Source organism: Salmo salar, chromosome 28, assembly GCF_965601325.2.
Source record: "Salmo salar chromosome 28, fSalSal1, whole genome shotgun sequence".
NCBI lineage: Eukaryota > Metazoa > Chordata > Actinopteri > Salmoniformes > Salmonidae > Salmo > Salmo salar.
This window is the reverse complement of record NC_138318.1, coordinates 12,455,927-12,475,699: the sequence shown is the minus strand read 5'-3', so window position 1 is coordinate 12,475,699 and position 19,773 is coordinate 12,455,927. Positions and strand designations below refer to the sequence as shown.

The 19,773-nt window shown below is 44.0% G+C and overlaps 1 protein-coding gene across 4 annotated transcripts in view; it reads right to left on the bottom strand.

Moving 5' to 3' along the window:
* The window catches only part of ca10a (carbonic anhydrase 10 (inactive)a), a 321,449-nt gene that overhangs the window by 126,576 nt on the left and 175,100 nt on the right, over positions 1 to 19,773 (bottom strand). For 2 of the 4 annotated variants that reach the window (XM_082970470.1, XM_045710259.2), the window contains exon 4: positions 12,607 to 12,651. The exons of the other annotated variants lie outside the window; for them this stretch is intronic. In XM_082970470.1, the coding sequence (XP_082826596.1) occupies positions 12,607 to 12,651 (45 nt within the window). The remainder of the gene's footprint in view (positions 1 to 12,606; positions 12,652 to 19,773) is intronic. 4 annotated transcript variants of the gene reach the window in all.

Here is a 19,773-nt window from a genome sequence, read left to right as displayed (position 1 = left end):
ATTGTAAAGCCTTTTTGAAATCGGACAGTGTGGTTAGATTAACGAGAGTCTTTTAGGTATTTGTATTTCGCGCCACGGGATTCCACTGGCTGTTGACTAGGGTGGGACGCAAACGTCCCACCTAGCCCAGAGAGGCTAACAAATACTAATTGAGTGTATGTAAACTTCTGACCCACTGGGAATGTGATGAAAGAAATGAAAGTTGAAATAAATCATTCTCTCTACTATTATTCTGACATTTCACATTCTTAAAATAAAGTGGTGATCATAACTGACCTAAGACAGGGAATTTTTACTAGGATTAAATGTCAGGAATTGTGAAAACTGTATTACAAAACTTCCAAAAAGTGTCATGTCATTGTTAAGCCAAGCCTTCAATATTGGGTAGGCCTACAAGGTAGGGAGGGATGTAGACTTATTTTCTGTTTGTGAGATTAACATTGTTTGTTTGATTGTGGTGTTGAAAACGCAAACCATGATGTTGAAGCACCCGAAGTCGGTATGCTTATGTCGGGCATTGGCATAGAAACCTGTCGGTGGAAACGTCATTGCATATATTTGATATGATTATTAAAAAATTATATATCTGATTTCTACCTAGCTGATCATTGTCTGCAGCCAGCTCTGATCAAAGTGTAATGAAACAGGCAGGGAGAGTTAGCTTGTCAGCAAACCCTCATCCTTCTGGCCCGTATAGACATCTACCTTTCAGTCATTTAGCACAGTCTTATCCAGAGCAACTTACAGTAGTGAGAGCATACATTTTCATAGTGGTCCCACATGGGAATTGCACCAACTATCCTGGCGTTGCAAACGCAATGCTCTACCAACTCAGCCACATGCGGGACAATTGAGCCCCTGCGTGGCATCGACTGTGCCACAAAAGAATGGCAAAGTCGATATTCACGTTTATTTGTGGTCATAAACATTATTTTAAGTTAATTCTATGAGGCGGGAAGGTGTGCAATTATTTTTATAATACAGAGGAAGGATCATGTGAAAATATGTTTTACATTGGGGAGGGGATTTTTTTCATGACACCTCAAGTTAGACCAACGAATGAAATCTAACTACAGTCTGTTCAGTTTTCCCCTATATTAGTTTAGCGGTGGTGTATCGCCACGCGCATTTTAGCCAACCCTATTCAGAGATGCATGCCTCAGGCAGACAACCACCCGCACTGCTAAAAAAATCCTAGGGGAAACACTGCTGTTTGAATGTATCTTCAATATATCTACTAGCCTAATATATTCACACTTCCAGTCTATAAAAAAAGTAGTAAACCAATATAACCGTCTTGCTAAAAGGTGCTAGAACAAAGTTCTCATTTGACCAAGTTGAATGTATTGTATTTTGTCTTATACTGCAGTGAAAAACCGCAAACATTTGCACCCAGGTATGCCAAGTTTTGAAATTGAGCTTTTTAGACTTTCCAGAGAAAAGTGACCATAGAGTGTTGAATCATTCGGAGCGGTGAAGTTTACTGTGACACCCTGCTACATGTGAGGCCTTGGCAGCACCCAAACACTTGATTGATGAGAAAATGGCGCTGAATTTAATGCCTCTCCAAGTGGGCCAGAAACAGACTCACTACGCGTGCTCTGTGCATGGCGTCAGCATGGGAGAAAAATATGGCCACAAATTGAAAGTGGAAGAAAAAATGTGTGTACCTTGAACTTTCCCCAAATTCATTTTGTAAATACAATTTGCAGGATGCTTGCACTGCAGAAAGAAATAGGTTCCCAGTTGTAAAAAAATGTATTAAAAAAACAAGAGCGGGGACTTTCTCCATGACAGATGTTAAGTGGAGCAAGGCTGATTTTCCCTTTTAGCTCCACCTGGTCCTGTCCCAGATGTCTCCGGATGTACCTGTCTGTATAACCTGAGGATACAGCTTTATTTACCCTGTCAACCTCTCTCTCTGAATCAAACACCCAAACTCCACTAGCTCTCTCTGCTCTGCTGAGCCAAACGCTATTTACCCATTCAGCGGAGATGTTCATTGTATTTCCAGTGATGTGGGCAAATGGCGTTTTTTTAATATAAGTTTGTATTTTACCTTTCATGACTAGGCAGAGAGCAGAGTGTTGTCTGGAGTTCAGTTGTAAAGTTATTGATGGTAAAGCTACTTGGTTTGAACCCAAGTTATCTGCGTGAGACAAGACTGGGTTAGCATGTTGAGCTAAATCCTAGAAATTAACTTGGGGAGCAAATACAATACTTTAGGTCTCAGGACATTGGAAGAGACAGAGAAAGAGAGAGAGAGACAGAGAGTGAGAGATAGACAGAGAGAAAAGTAGACAGAGAAAGAGCCAGACATAACCAGACAGAGAGAAGGAAACCAACAGAGACAACACAGACAACCAGGGTGCTGATGGGAAAAATAATCCTGCAGTTGTATGAGGATGTGGAATGAGGAAGTACCCCCCAGCGGGCGGAACTTTGGGAGAGAATAAATGCCAGCGTTCCAAACAGACCCGGACCAGTATTAATCTCCTTGATAGCCTTGGAGCCCAGCGCGCATTAGAGGAAATAGCATGCTAAGCCACAGAGCCATTCAATCTTCCCCTGGCCGGTCCCTCTGAGCTGCCTGCTACAAAGCCAAGACGACCAAGGCCCAGTACAATAAGGAGTGATGGAGTGGGGCCCTAGCTACACAGCAAAAAATCCATCCACTGAACACGTTTACATCTTAATCAGATCACACAATATAGCAGGTGTTGAAACAGGAAGGGGGAGCTAGAGGGGGACGCGATTAACTGTGACACATGAAGGGAGAGGGGGTTGGAGAAAGAGGGAGGGGGAGAGACAGGGAAAGAGAGCGAAGCAGAGAGAGCGAGGTAGAGAGAGGGGAGAGACAGAGGGCATTTTATGTTATCACTGCTTTAGAGGCTGCTTATCGATGTTTAAAAAGGCTCTAGATCAGATTTCCAGGCTTTAATTCGAGCAGCATTGATTCAAGGTTGGATGCACACCATACCGGGTATTTGATGGTATTGAAATAATGGAAAATGTGTTCAAAGCCGTTGTAAAGAGGATTACAGTTATTCTCCCTTATCAGAGGGGTGACATTGTTTTAAAAGCCCAAATCCAAAGGGTCAGGTGGGTTATGGAAATGCTAGGTTTACTGATTTTGCATAACTGACCAATACCCGACTGGGTATTGAACCTGGGTCGTCTGCATGGCTCAAAACCATGTTAGCCAGCGAGCTAAAGTCTATATATGAGCTCTGGGTGTTAGCAAGGTCCTTCAAATCTCAGGCAAGGTCTGTGTTATTCACCGAACCACCTACAGTACATTTGCAAAGTACTACCTAACCTCCCTAAAACACCCTACAAGGCAGGATGAGATTTATTTCCTCTTTAGTTAACAGGTCGAGTTACGCTCTGCAGCCATGGGTCTCCGCTCGGAGTAAAATTGAAATCTCATGTTTTCCTAATATTCTCCAGACAAAGTCATCCATCTTTTAATCTGTTCTGAAGTGCAGTAGGGGCAGTATCAGCCAGGCTCCAACAACACACTGCACTCTCAAGGTTTTACTATAAGTATGACAGATGAAGAGTCCTGCAGTACTGTACTTTACACACGTATGCCACTAGGAGAAGAATGCAGGGGGAGAGGAGAGGAGAGGAGAAAAGAGAAGATGAGAAAAGAGGAGCGAACAGAACAGATGAGTACAGAACAGAACAGATGAGAACAGAACAGATGAGAACTGATAAGAATAGATGAGAACAGATGAGAAGAGAACAGAAAATATGAGAACAGAACATACGAGAACAGAACATACGAGAACAGAACAGAACAGATGAGAACAGAACAGATGAGAACTGATAAGAATAGATGAGAACAGATGAGAAGAGAACAGAAAATATGAGAACAGAACATACGAGAACAGAACAGAACAGATGAGAACAGAACAGAACATAAAAGAACACATGAGAAAAGAACAGATGAGAAGAGAACAAAACAGATGAGAAGATAACAGAACAAAACAAAACAGTTATAACTATTTGTTAAAAATTCAAAAAGCACAGGAGGGATGTGTGTCCTCTATGAGGAAAGACTACAGTAGTCCTGTCAGGGATATCGCTATGCTGTGTGTGAGTTAGCCTGATGCTTGTTAGTCTCAGGGGTGTAAAGAGGAGTCAGAGTTCAAGAGAGGTGTGTCATAAAGAGGGATCAGAGGTCAAAGAGTGGTGAGAGGTCATGAGGGAGGGTCAGAGAGTCAGCACTAATGGACCAAAGCCTCAGCCACACTGAAACACACACACACACACACACACACACACACACACACACACACACACACACACACAACACACACACACACACACACACACACACACACACACACACACACACACACACACACACACACACACACACACCACTGAAGGTGACACTATGCCAGTATGATCTGTATGCCAGTATGCTCTGTGTGTGTCCCAGTGCTCACATGAAAATGGGAGTGTTTGTGTATGTCACTGACTTCAACATAGCTGCCTGACCCCACCATTAATATAGCTGCCTGACCCCACCACCACCATAGCTGCATGACCCCACCATTAACATAGCTGCCTGACCCCACCACCACCATAGCTGCCTGACCCCACCAATAACATAGCTGCCAAACCCAAAACCACCATAGCTGCCTGACCTCACCACCACCATAGCTGCCTGACCCCACCATTAACATAGCTCCCTGACCCCATCATTAACATAACTGCCTGAACTCACCACTACCATAGCTGCCTGACCCCACCACCACCATAGCTGCCTGACCCCACCATTAACATAGCTGCCTGACCCCACCATTAACATAGCTGCCTGACCCCACCACCACCATAGCTGCCTGACCCCACCATTAACATAGCTGCATGACCCCACCATTAACATAGCTGCCTGACCCCACCACCACCATAGCTGCCTGACCCCACCAATAACATAGCTGCCAAACCCAAAACCACCATAGCTGCCTGACCCCACCAACACCATAGCTGCCTGACCCCACCATTAATATAGCTGCCTGACCCCACCACCACCATAGCTGCCTGACCCCACCATTAATATAGTGCCTGACCCCACCATTAATATAGCCGCCTGACCCCACCACTACCATAGCTGCCTGACTTCACCACCACCATACATGCCTGACCCCACCATTAACATAGCTGCCTGACCCCACCATTAACATAGCTGCCTGACCCCACCACCACCATAGCTGCCTGACCCCACCACTACCATAGCTGCCTGACCTCACCACCACCATAGCTGCCTGACCCCACCACCACCATAGCTGCCTGACCCCACCACCATAGCTGCCTGACCCCACTATTAACATAGCTGCCTGACCCCACCACCACCATAGCTGCCTGATCCCACCATTAATATAGCTGCCTGACCCCACCATTAATATAGTGCCTGACCCCACCACTACCATAGCTGCCTGACCCCACCACCACCATAGCTGCCTGACCCCACCATTAATATAGTGCCTGACCCCACCACTACCATAGCTGCCTGACCCCACCATTAACATAGCTGCCTGACCCCACCATTAATTTAGCCGCCTGACCCCACCACTACCATAGCTGCCTGACCCCACCACTACCATAGCTGCCTGACTTCACCACCACCATAGCTGCCTGACCCCACCATTAACATAGCTGCCTGACCCCACCATTAACATAGCTGCCTGATCCCACCACCACCATAGCTGCCTGACCCCACAATTAATATAGTGCCTGACCTCACCACCACCATAGCTGCCTGACAACACCACTACCATAGCTGCCTGACCCCACCATTAATATAGCTGCTTGACCCCACCACCACCATAGCTGCCTGACCCCACCATTAATATAGCTGGCTGACCCCACCACCACCATAGCTGCCTGACCCCACCACTACCATAGCTGCCTGACCCCACCATTAATATAGCTGCTTGACCCCACCATTAATATAGCTGCCTGACCCCACCATTAATATAGTACCTGACCCCACCATTAACATAGCCGCCTGACCCCACCACTACCATAGCTGCCTGACCCCACCACTACCATAGCTGCCTGACTTCACCACCACCATAGCTGCCTGACCCCACCATTAACATAGCTGCCTGACCCCACCATTAACATAGCTGCCTGACCCCACCACCACCATAGCTGCCTGACCCCACCACTACCATAGCTGCCTGACCTCACCACCACCATAGCTGCCTGACCCCACCACCACCATAGCTGCCTGACCCCACCACCATAGCTGCCTGACCCCACTATTAACATAGCTGCCTGACCCCACCACCACCATAGCTGCCTGACCCCACCATTAATATAGTGCCTGACCCCACCACTACCATAGCTGCCTGACCCCACCACTACCATAGCTGCCTGACCCCACCACTACCATAGCTGCCTGACCCCACCATTAACATTGCTGCCTGACCCCACCACCACCATAGCTGCCTGACCCCACCACTACCATAGCTGCCTGACCCCACCACTACCATAGCTGCTTGACCCCACCATTAACATAGCTGCCTGACCCCACCATTAACATAGCTGCCTGACCCCACCACCACCATAGCTTCCTGACTCCACAATTAATATAGTGCCTGACCCCACCATAGCTGCCTGACCCCACCACCACCATAGCTGCCTGACCCCACCACTACCATAGCTGCCTGACCCCACCATTAATATAGCTGCTTGACCCCACCACCACCATAGCTGCCTGACCCCACCATTAATATAGTGCCTGACCCCACCATTAATATAGCCGCCTGACCCCACCACTACCATAGCTGCCTGATTCCACCACTACCATAGCTGCCTGACTTCACCACCACCATACCTGCCTGACCCCACCATTAACATAGCTGCCTGACCCCACCATTAACATAGCTGCCTGACCCCACCACCACCATAGCTGCCTGACCTCACCACCACCATAGCTGCCTGACCCCACCACCACCATAGCTGCCTGACCCCACCACCATAGCTGCCTGACCCCACTATTAACATAGCTGCCTGACCCCACCATCACCATAGCTGCCTGACCCCACCATTAATATAGCTGCCTGACCCCACCATTAATATAGTGCCTGACCCCACCACTACCATAGCTGCCTGACCCCACCACCACCATAGCTGCCTGACCCCACCATTAATATAGTGCCTGACCCCACCACTACCATAGCTGCCTGACCCCACCACTACCATAGCTGCCTGACCCCACCATTAACATAGCTGCCTGACCCCACCATTAACATAGCCGCCTGACCCCACCACTACCATAGCTGCCTGACCCCACCACTACCATAGCTGCCTGACTTCACCACCACCATAGCTGCCTGACCCCACCATTAACATAGCTGCCTGACCCCACCACCACCATAGCTGCCTGACCCCACAATTAATATAGTGCCTGACCCCACCATTAATATAGCTGCCTGACCCCACCACTACCATAGCTGCCTGACCCCACCACCACCATAGCTGCCTGACCCCACCACTACCATAGCTGCCTGACCCCACCATTAATATAGCTGCTTGACCCCACCACCACCATAGCTGCCTGACCCCACCATTAATATAGTGCCTGACCCCACCATTAATATAGCCGCCTGACCCCACCACTACCATAGCTGCCTGACCCCACCACTACCATAGCTGCCTGACTTCACCACCACCATAGCTGCCTGACCCCACCATTAAGATAGCTGCCTGACCCCACCATCACCATAGCTGCCTGACCCCACCACTACCATAGCTGCCTGACCTCACCACCACCATAGCTGCCTGACCCCACCACCACCATAGCTGCCTGACCCCACCACCACCATAGCTGCCTGACCCCACTATTAACATAGCTGCCTGACCCCACCACCATAGCTGCCTGACCCCACCACCATAGCTGCCTGACCCCACCATTAACATAGCTGCCTGACCCCACCACCATAGCTGCCTGACCCCACTATTAACATAGCTGCCTGACCCCACCACCATAGCTGCCTGACCCCACCATTAATATAGCTGCCTGAACACACCATTAATATAGTGCCTGACCCCACCACCACCATAGCTGCTTGACCCCACCACCACCATAGCTGCCTGACCCCAACACTGGCCTATGTCTCTACATTAGTGATTGGGTCCGCTGATTTTCATACCTGGACAGAAAGCAAGATCTGCTGAAGCAAACCAAGATCCAGACAATGCTAATCCAACATGTTGAATTCATGAGTAAAAGATTTAACCGCAATAAAGTGGGACGCAGTAAGTGGTCGAGCTGAGCTCAATTTTGCTCTCTTACAGGGTTCATGCCCTCTCACACCTCCTTCCTCCCACCCACACATACACTTAACCCCCTACCTGGAGACATAGAACGTTAATCAGCGCAGGAAAGACAGAGTGAGTGTGTGTGAGAGAAAGAGAGAGAGAAGGAGGAGTAGGAGGAAGACGAGGCAGGTAAAGGTCACACGACATCTGGCTGTGTCCTGCAGGTGTGCCAGCGGGGTGTCTCTCTCTCACTCTCTCGCTCTCTCTCACTCTCTCGCTCTCTTTCACTCATTCGTTAGTACTGGTTCCCTACCGCTGAGGGAGAAAGGAAAGAAAAGCAACATCTTTATTTAAAAGGGAGTGTGTCACTAAACTTAGAGAGACTGTACTGTAGTGTTGATAGAGCAACATACACAGCAAATGTGTGTGTGTTAAAATCTCGGTGTTTTCGGTAAAAAGTGTACATCTGCATTGCTTGATCGTTGGGGTTTTAGGCTGGGTAATGTGTCAGCATGAAATTGAAATTGACGCCATCTGCAGTGAATAAATGAAGTGTTAACCAGGTGGTGATGTTGTTACTTGACTGTGTTGAGTTTATTTCCTTTAACTAGCTGAATGAAAAAGACTAAGGAGGGGTATCATTATCATATTTCCCATCATGCTTTGTTGTGGGTTGCTTTTTAGAATAGTTGTAATATCTATGTTTCCGCATGCACTTTGATCGATTAACTGATCTTATACTACACAAAGACACATTTTTTTCACTAATCCAATCTGTAAGTGGTTGGACGTATCTCACCCGTTATTGAGATGGTTGTTCCAGTTTAGATGGCTTAGGTAGTCTCGTTCATCAATCTTCCAAACCTTGGAAGTCATTCTACGGCACGTCTACTCCCTCACCGGCATTCGACATCACCAGTTGATTCCCTACTACGCACACCTGCCACCATTGTTACGAGACTCACCTGGACTCCATCACCTTCCTGATTATCTCACCTACACAGTTGAAGTTGGAAGTTTACATACACTTAGGTTGGAGTCATTAAAACTCGTTTTTCAACCACTCCACAGATTTCTTGGTAACAAACTGTAGTTTTGGCAAGCCAGTTAGGACATCTACTTTGTGCATGACACAAGTAATTTTATCAAAAATTGTTTACAGACAGATTATTTCACATACAACTCACTGTATCACAATTCCAGTGAGTCAGAAGTTTACATACACTAAGTTGACTGTGCCTTTAAACAGCTTGGAAAATTCCCGAAAATTATGTCATGGCTTTAGAAGCTTCTGATAGGCTAATTGATATAATTTGAGTCAATTGGAGGTGTACCTGTGGATGTATTTCAAGGCCTACCTTCAAACTCAGTGCCTCTTTGCTTGACATCATGGGAAAATCAAAAGAAATTGAAGACCTCCACAAGTCTGGTTCATCCTTGGGAGCAATTTCCAACACCTGAAGGTATCACGTTCATCAGTACAAACAATAGTCCGCAAGTATACACACCATGGGACCACACAGCCGTCATACCGCTCAGGAAGGAGACGCGTTCTGTCTCCTCGAGATTAATGTACTTTGGTGCGAAAAGTGCAAATCAATCCCAGAACAACAGCAAAGGACCTTGTGAAGATGCTGGAGGAAACAGCTACAAAAGTATCTATATCCACAGTAAAACGAGTCCTATATCGACATAACCTGAAAGGCCGCTCAGCAAGAAAGAAGCCACTTCTCCAAAACCGCCATAAAAAAGCCAGACTACGGTTTGCAACTGCACATGGGGACAAAGATCATTCTTTTTGGAGAAATGTCCTCTGGTCTGATGTAACAAAAATAGAACTGTTTGGCCATAATGACCATCGTTATGTTTGGAGAAAAAAGGGGGAGGCTTGCAAGCCGAAGAACACCATCCCAACCGTGAAGCACGGGGGTGGCAGCATCATGTTGTGGGGGTGCATTGCTGCAGGAGGGACTGGTGCACTTCACAAAATAGATGGCATCATGAGGGAGGAAAATTATGTGCATTTATTGAAGCAACATCTCAAGACATCAGTCAGGAAGTTAAATCTTGGTCACAAATGGGTCTTCCAAATGGACAATGACCCCAAGCATACTTCCAAAGTTGTGGAAAAATGGCTTAAGGACAACAAAGTCAAGGTATTGGAGTGGCCATCAAAAAGCCCTGACCTCAATCCTGTAGAAAATTTGTGGTCAGAACTGAAAAAGCGTGTGCGAGCAAGGAGGCCTACAAACCTGACTCAGTTACACCAGCTCTGTCAGGAGGAATGGGCCAAAATTCCCCCAACTTATTGTGGGAAGCTTGTGGAAGCCTACCCGAAACGTTTGACCCAAGTTAAACAATTTAAAGGCAATGCTACCAAATACTAATTGAGTGTATGTGAACTTCTGACCCACTGGAAATGTGATGAAAGAAATAAAAGTTGAAATAAATCATTCTCTCAACTATTATTCTGACATTTCACATTCTTAAAATAAAGTGGTGATCCTAACTGACCTAAGACAGGGAATTTTTACTAGGATTACATGTCAGGAATTGTGAAAAACCTAATTTAAATGTTTGTAAACTTCTGACTTCAACTGTATCTGTCACTCCCTATGGTTCTTTCCCCAGGTGTTATTGTTTCTGTTCCTGTGTTTTATGTCTGTACGCTACTCGTGTTTCTTGTTTCATTCCATGTTCTGTTATTTATTAAATTCACTCCCTGTACTATTCTTAATGTTACATTCTAGCTCTGTCTGGATTCCAATAGGAATTATATAACTCTTTGTAAACCAGCAAAATATGACTTGCTGATGTGGCATGAAAACCAGGAGTTTCAGACCACTCTGTTAGGGTAAACCTATGTTGTTGAAGTATGGTATAGTAAAAAAAATGCAATATAATGCCATAAACAATAAAATAATCACTTGGTGAAGGCTACAGGACTGAAAGCCAATAAAAGCAAAAATCATGTCTCTGTCACTAGCGTACACAGTCATGGGTGGTACAGGTACTGCTGAAATTCACTCGAATGGCACCCTGGGATATAAATATGCAAATAAGGCTTTACACCGTACAGTGTTAAACCAACACCCAAAAATGGGTTACTGTAACACCACAGGTGTTAATTCCCTAACACTGAGAAAGTTTTAAGAATTTACCCATGGTGTTTATTAACACTTTAAAAAGTGTTAGTTCAACACTATTTCGATGGGTCACATATACACACTAAGAAAGTGTTACATTTAACACTGTGGGTGTTAAAATTCTGATCTCAAATTTGCTGTGTATGTTGTTTACTCTCCAGAGCTGGCTACACTTGGTGATGGGCAACAGGTACACACACTGTGGCAAGTTAGCTGAATTACTATAGCAACACACTTATTTTTTATATATACAGTATATATATTTTTTTTGTGTCATTTCTATTTAGAGACAAAGTAAGCATCTCTTTTGAAGCTCATGGAGTTGAGATGTGAAATACTATGTCTCTTGGCTTTGAAATAGAAATGCCTATTATCCACTTCAGATGATTTGATTGCTTTTACCATAAGTCAGTGAACATGGTGGAATTGTAGCTAAATAACACACGGCGGCTTGATTTCCATTGCAGCATAAGTATCAATAACTGATTTGATATGGCCTGTGAGCAAAGGCAGGCTGTTAAACACCAGGTCTGACACGCTCAGTGCCCCAAGCTGTCCACAGACACATTAAAGAATGAAATAAGCTTGTGTGTGCATGTATGTGTGTGAGAGAGAGAGAGAGAGAGAGAGAGAGAGAGAGAGAGAATGAGAAAGAGAGAGAGAGATTAAATAAATAGCTCAGTTTAAAGAACCCAGGTTAAAAACTGTTAAGTGGTTAGAACTCAAACAGAGAAAGAGAGAGAAAGGGAGAGAGAGATTAAATAGCCCATGCACAGCCAGCTTAAAGAACCCAGGTTTAAAACAGCTACGTGGTTAGAACTCAGAGAGACAGAGAGAGAGAAGGGGTAGACACAGACAGAGAGAGGGTGGTGAATGGTAATTAAGACTTGATTATTCTCTTGTATCTTCAGCTCATGGCTATAGTCTAGTCCCGGAGCATCGTACTAGATCAGTGCCTTGTGCTGCACCAGGTGGCAGTCAAATGTGCTAACACTGCTCAGGTGTGACACACACACACACACACACACACACACACACACACACACACACACACACACACACACACACACACACACACACACACACACACACACACACACACACACCCTGTGCCTTCCCTTGCCTCTGTGTTGGATCTAATTAGGGATAGAGAAGTAAGTGAAGCTCACTGCGTTCACACCTGACATGGTCCATCAGCGTTTCCTCCTTCTCTGCGGCAGATATTCTAATGCAAACAAATAGAACATCAGAAAATCATCAACATGTTCTCAATATAAAATCAGAGTTAATATGAATGTTTGTTGCGGCAGTGAGACCACGGTTCGGGAAAACATCACAGTGTCAGCTGTAGGGCAGGACGGTAGGAGGGTAACTGTTGGGCAGCGGTGCACCGTTTCCCGTATGGGCTCATGCCGCCGGTAAGCTCCTGGTAACCCCTGGTGGAGCCGGTTCTGGCGAGTGAGCCGGTGCTAAGTCTCCAGCGGGCGGTGGGATGAAGGGAGGATGATGGCTCAGAATGAGAATAGCATAGCAGAGAGGATGGTAGGGTTTGCTTGCTCCCCTGCCCTCTCTCTCTCTCTCTCTCTCTCTCTGTCTCTCTGGGCAGGACTTCTCTCAGATCCTGCTCAATCTGATAGGGAATATGTGTGTGTGTGTGTGTGTGTGTGTGTGTGTGTGTGTGTGTGTGTGTGTGTGTGTGTGTGTGTGTGTGTGTGTGTGTGCAGTCATCTGTTTCTGTGTGTGTTATGGACAGTTAAACAGAGTTCTGATAAAAGCCTGCAGGCAGATGCCCTGAATATGAATAGAACATAGAAAACATGCACAGTGCATAAACTCCCCATCCAGGTCACGATTACCTAACCTAGATGTCAAACTGACATCCAGGACTGAACATAACTCTATAAAACCACTAGATTACTCATCATGACCAATCCACTACACTGAATTGAACATTACATTAGCCCAGGAAATAAAACACTTACATACATGCCAATTCTGAGGGCACTTCTTCCAAGGATCCTACGTGGCGAGTAGTAATCTTCAGATCAGCATCTAATAGCTAGCTAACAGGACTAAACCATGTGGCTTTAGAGTGGAGAAGGGGGATTCTCATAATGTGATGATCAGTACAGTGTTTCCTCACCTCGTAAAGACTTGGTAAAGAGCTAGAGATAACTCTCAACAAGACACAGTTAGCGCCAGAGGACATAATAACGAGTTAATAATATGGAGAGTAGCGTTGCACAGTATACCGAAACTTCGTTATTGTTTTGTTATGAGAACATAAAAAGCGGTTGGATACTAGAATTTCTGTCAAATGTGTCTCACGTCGTATATTGATTGAGAGGATCAAATCTGTCTATCAGCACAGCCGACGTCCCCGAGCACACCGTTCATTTATTTTGCCTCCTCCACTTACTCCTTGCTAGAGCTCGCTCTGTAGCCCATCCTGACGAGGAACAACATCACTAGGAGTCTGGGCTGCGTCATGTAAGTTCCATGCTTATGCTGCACAGAAGCTAACACACTTGAATAATGCACCACGTCATGTAGAAAGTTTGAAACTGTTCATTCTGGTTCGCAGAACAATGTCCATTCAGGCTTGAACACTTTACAATGCAAGAAGATACAGGTAGCTTCCAGCTTTGTAGGCTAACTTTCCTTGCTAGCTTACAGCTGAAGCTAACATCAATTCACTACCCTAGTACTTCGTTTGTGATAATATGCAAACCATAACACAAAATATGCAGATTTTCACAACTTTATTCATTTACTTAATCATGAGGCTACAGATGAAAAGCAATCTGTTTCCCTTACATTTTGGGACTTTTTTTTACAATACTGATCAACAACATTTTCATGGAAATAGCAATGTCTTATTTTATAAAAGTGTGCGCTGTCTCTTTACCCAGCTTTGCATGCGGAGCCAGTTGATTCGGTGAAGGAGACATGAGGCAGAGATACTTTCTACCAGTATCTCTGTGTGAGGGAGATGATCAAGTGAATGAATGTTATATATTAATAGTATATTTTGCGTTACGGTCCCAAATGGAAGGATTGCTTTTTATCTGTAGCCCCATGAAGCCAGTCAAAACAAGCTCAACAACTCGATGCGTGCACACACTCCTATTGAAAATGCCTTCACCTGTATTGTGAATAGGCCTAGGCTACATCTTGATTTACCTAGTTTATCAATAGATGTACCATTCAAATATATTATCAGTATGTTACATTGTTAAACTAATTAAATGGATTGTATTATTGGATAATTGATTCATTGATGCATACGTGTCATATGCATCGTAATGATGGGACCAAAACGCTGCGGCTGCAGTGCTCATCTTTTATTTTAATAAACGTGAACACTTAACAAAAATAACAAACAACGACGAAAACAGTCTTGTAAGGCTACACAGCTATACATAGAAACAACCACCCACAAACACAAGAGAAAATAAACCCACTTAAATATGGCCTCCAATTAGAAGCAACGACAACCAGCTGCTTCTAATTGGAGGTCGTTCCCAAAACTAACATAGACAAACTAGAAAACCCACAGAAATAGAAAACATAGAACATAAACCAAAAACCCCGAAACACACTAAACAAACACACCCCTGCCACGTCCTGACCAAACTACAATAACAAATAACCCCTTTTACTGGTCAGGACGTGACAACATGGCTTTCTCTGAAAAAAGAATACATAATGAACTCAAAAGACGCCTAACGATTAAACAGCATTAGCTGAGTTTATCTGTCTGGATCAAGTGCCATTCTGTGACGTTGGCTCATACGCCTTCTTTTTTTGCCGTGGTATCGTTTTGGTATCATTTTGGTATTGAGCATGGTGATGGTATCGAATATCGTGATGCTAAATCTGGTATCGAAGTTAAAATTCTGGTATCGTGACAACACTAACGGAGAGCCACAGCTAGGCCTACAGCACCATGGTATAACATTAACAATATGACTGCAATAGGGATAGAAATAGCTGCACATTATTTAATGCTTCCATATAGACCCTTTTCTGTGTTTGCAAACATTGCAAGATGGTGGAAGAACACGGGGAGTTCTTATAGAAGGCTAGCAAAAAAAGCCTCTATTTACATGTTGCTTATGAGTGCATTTCACACTACTTTTGGATTATAATTAGATTGTAAGGCTCATATGAATGTCCTGTTTAATATAATGTTCGTGTCATCATCACAAATCAACTGCATTATACTTCAAAAATTCAACTTCAACCAGTAAAATGTCTCTTTGGCTAGATTTTGCTATAGCCTATATCAATGAGTGTTAACATTCTAGCTAACTTCTGCATCCAAAATAGTTATTTTGCAAAGATCACAACCAAATATAATATTCAAGCAATAATCAAAATATCATTGTAAGCGTATGAGAACCCCCCAAAAAGTTATTTTGTTTGGAAGTAATACAAATGTTGAATGGGCGCAGATGGCAATGGCTTTCTTACTGCAGTAAAGAGTTGCGCACATCTGTACGTGACGTCAGTTTGGGTCTATAGTTCATTACAACATTTTGACCAGAAGGCTATATTGGGCCTTGACTCCAACCCAGTGAGTTTGAAGTCCAAAAATACAGAACTGCTTACAGTGTGCAAACCCCACAAAACTAGCTGGTTTAACACTGCTGCAGCACAAAATAAAGTGAATTCATTACATAGCTTTTCAGAGCGTTGGATGGTCTGAAATGAAGAACTCAGCAGCAACATCAAGGCCTGAGAAGCGTCCTTATGCTCTCCCAGCCTGGCTTAGACAGAGATATATTCAGCACAGAAAAAGCTGACACATCCACACACAGAACAGAAGTTAACACTATAGGCATAAAGTACTGTAAATAAACACAGGAAACTCTAGAGGATTTGCATTTGGGCTGGTTTGAATCCCAGAGCCGACTAGGTGAAAAATTTGTCGATGTGCCCTTGAGCAAACCACCTAACCCTAATTGCTCCTGTAAGTCGCTCTGGATAAGAGTGTCTGCTAAATGACTAGAACACTACATTTACATTGTATGATAATGTTAACATGATTCCAAAAGTCTACTACTGTTCAGAAACAACTGACAATGGAAAAGAAACACACTCAGAGTACAGTACAAGCAGAAAACGAAAGAAAAGTTTTGTTTCAGTAGTTGTAGATGTTAGTACAATACAAGTAGCTGTCCTTCAATTGTCATTAGCAATGAACGATCTGAGAACAACACTTATTTCTTAGAGTTTCACCACAGAGAGGAACAACATCACAACAAGCTGCAGTTGTTTCAGATCACAGCATGCGATGGAGAATGGAAACTGCACCTCAAACTGAAGCACATAGATCTGTCTGTCTGTCTGTCTGTCTGTCTGTCTGTCTGTCTGTCTGTCTGTCTGTCTGTCTGTCTGTCTGTCTGTCTGTCTGTCTGTCTGTCTGTCTGTCTGTCTGTGTGTGTGTGTGTGTGCGTATGTGTGTGTTTGTGATTGCGTGCGTACCTGTATGTGTGTGTGAGCCTTTGTGTGACTGACAGCTCAGATATATGCAGCTTTATGCATTTACCTCTGGGGTGCACTTACCCGATGGATCACCCTCTCCATGCATCTCTTTCACCATAATTCCAGGTAAATGTACGTCTTTTAGACCCTGGAATAGCAGCAGTATTTCCATTCCTCAATAGCAGCCATCAATTATAATGCAGTGGCTACACACTTAGAAAATAAGGTCCCTCAAGGGTTCTTTGGAAGGGTGATGGTCCTATGTGTGACCATAATGACTCAAAGCACCCTTTGAGGCCTTCAATGGTTCTTTGCAGTTCAGAAAAGGGTTATTTCCTCTTTTAGTGATAATTCAAATGTAGGGACGGTGGCTCATACGAATATTTTGGCGTGTGGTTTGCTCTGCTCACATCTTTTTTGTGCAACTGTGATTGAGAGTGTCATTCCAGTTTATCTAATCTGCTGTGTTATGCAAGTACATGTTTAATATGACAATGGCCAGTGACGGTTCATTTTGAACAAATCACATATGCCCTGGTGTCAATTGAGAACACTTGATTAAATCAGTGGTTCTCAATTCTCTCCTCAGCGACCCCCAGCTTTTCCAGAGCTAGACAGTAAAAAGTGCAACTTATTTTTATGGTAACTTACTGGCAACCAGTTAACTGTTACTGTAACTTTTTTTTACAGTGAGTATGTTACCATAAATTCCAAAGTAACTTTGCTTTAACAGAAAGGTTCTATATAGCACCGAAAAGGGATCCACTATGGCTACATCCAAACAACCCTTATTTGGTACTATATAGTATACAAATATCCATCTGATAATCACACGCTGCTATTTATTGTTGACAAGCAGATGTCACTAATGTGCATCGTAAACCGATAATGAAGCTCAGAGTAATTAACTATTTTTCGGCACAATTTCATGAAAGCTCCGAAGCATTCAGAAAGCCAATGTTTCCCATGACTAGTTCTTTGTAGATCCTTTAAAATAACTATAAAGGATTTTTTATTCTGGTTATCCATATTATATTGGTAAAATTACATTGGTTTTATTATTTGTTGAATCAGGTGTGCTATCTCTGGAACAGCTGGGGGTCCCTGAGGAGAGAATTGAGAACTACTGACTCAATCAACCATTCTCAGTTGACAGATATGAGTATTACATGAGTATTTCACAAAACACTGTCACAGTAACTGTAAACATATATAAAATAGAATGGCATAACACAACAGATTAGATAAACTGGAATGACACTCACTCAGTGTCATTGTACAAAATGAGCTGTACACAAACCACACCCCAGGATATTCTAATGAGCCACCAGCCCTACATTTTAATTATCATTAAAAGAGAAAAGAACCCTTTTGTGAATAGCAAAGAACCATTGAAGGCCTAAAAGGGTTCTTTGAGATCTATCACCATTCGCAAAGAACCCTTGAGGAACCCTCTTGTCTTACTGTGTAGCAGGGTTCTAGATACAGAACTATACAGTACCAGTCAAAAGATTAGACACACCTACAAATTCAATTCCATTTCTACTATTTTCTACATTGTAGAATAATAGTGAAGACATCAAAACTATGAAATAACACATATGGAGTCATGCAGTCACCAAAAAAGTGTTAAACAAATCAAAATATATTTTATATTTGAGATACTTCAAAGTAGCCACCCTTTGCCTTGACAGCTTTGCTCATGCTTGGCATTCTCTCAACCAGCTTCATGAGGTAGTCACTTGGAATGTATTTCACTTAACAGGTGCACCTTGTTAAAAGTGTATATGTGGAATTTTTTTCCTTCGTAATGCATTTGAGCCAATCAGTTCTGTTGTGACAAGGTAGTGGTGGTATACAGAAGATAGCCATATTTGGTAAAAGACCAAGTCCATATTATGGCAAGAACAGCTCAAATAAGCAAAGAGAAACGACAGTCCATCATTACTTTAAGACATGAAGGTCAGTTAATCTGGACAATGTCAAGAACTTCTAAAATGTCTTAAAGTGCAGTCTCAAAAAACAGCAAGCGCCATGATGAAACTGGCTCTCATGAGGACCACCACAGGAAAGGAAGACTCAGAGGTACCTCTGCTGCAGAGGATAAGTTCATCAGAGTTACCAGCCTCAGAAATTGCAGCCCAAATAAATGCTTCTCAAAGTTCAAGTAACAGACACATCTCAACATCAACTGTTCAGAGGAGACTGAGTGAATCAGACCTTCATGGTCAAATTGTTGCAAAGAAACCACTATTAAAGGACACCAATAAGAAGACGACACATGTTTGGGCAAGAAACACATGCAATGGACATTAGACCGGTGGAAATCTGTCCTTTGGTCTGAATTGTCCAAATTTGAGATTTTTTATTCCAACCACTGTGTCTTTGTGAGACGCAGAGTAGATGAACGGATGATCACTGCATGTGTGGTTCCCACCGTGAAGCATGAAGGAGGAGGTGTGGGGATGCTTTGCTAGTGACACTGTCAGCCATTTATTTAGAATTCAGTGCACACTTAACCAGCATGGCTACCACAGCATTCTGCAGTGATACGCCATCCCATCTCATTTGCGCTTAGTGGGACTATCATTTGTTTTTCGACAGAAAAATGACCCAACACACCTCCAGGCTGTGTAAGGGCTATTTGACCAATAGAGTGATGAGTGCTGCATCAGATAACCTGGCCTCCACAATCACCTGACCTCAACCCAATTGAGATGGTTTGGGATGAGTTGGACCAGAGAGTGAAGGAAAAGCAGCCAACAAGTGCTCAGCATATGTGGAACTCCTTCAAGATTGTTGGAAGAGCATTCCTCATGAAGCTGGTTGAGAGAATGTCAAGAGTGTGTAAAGCTGT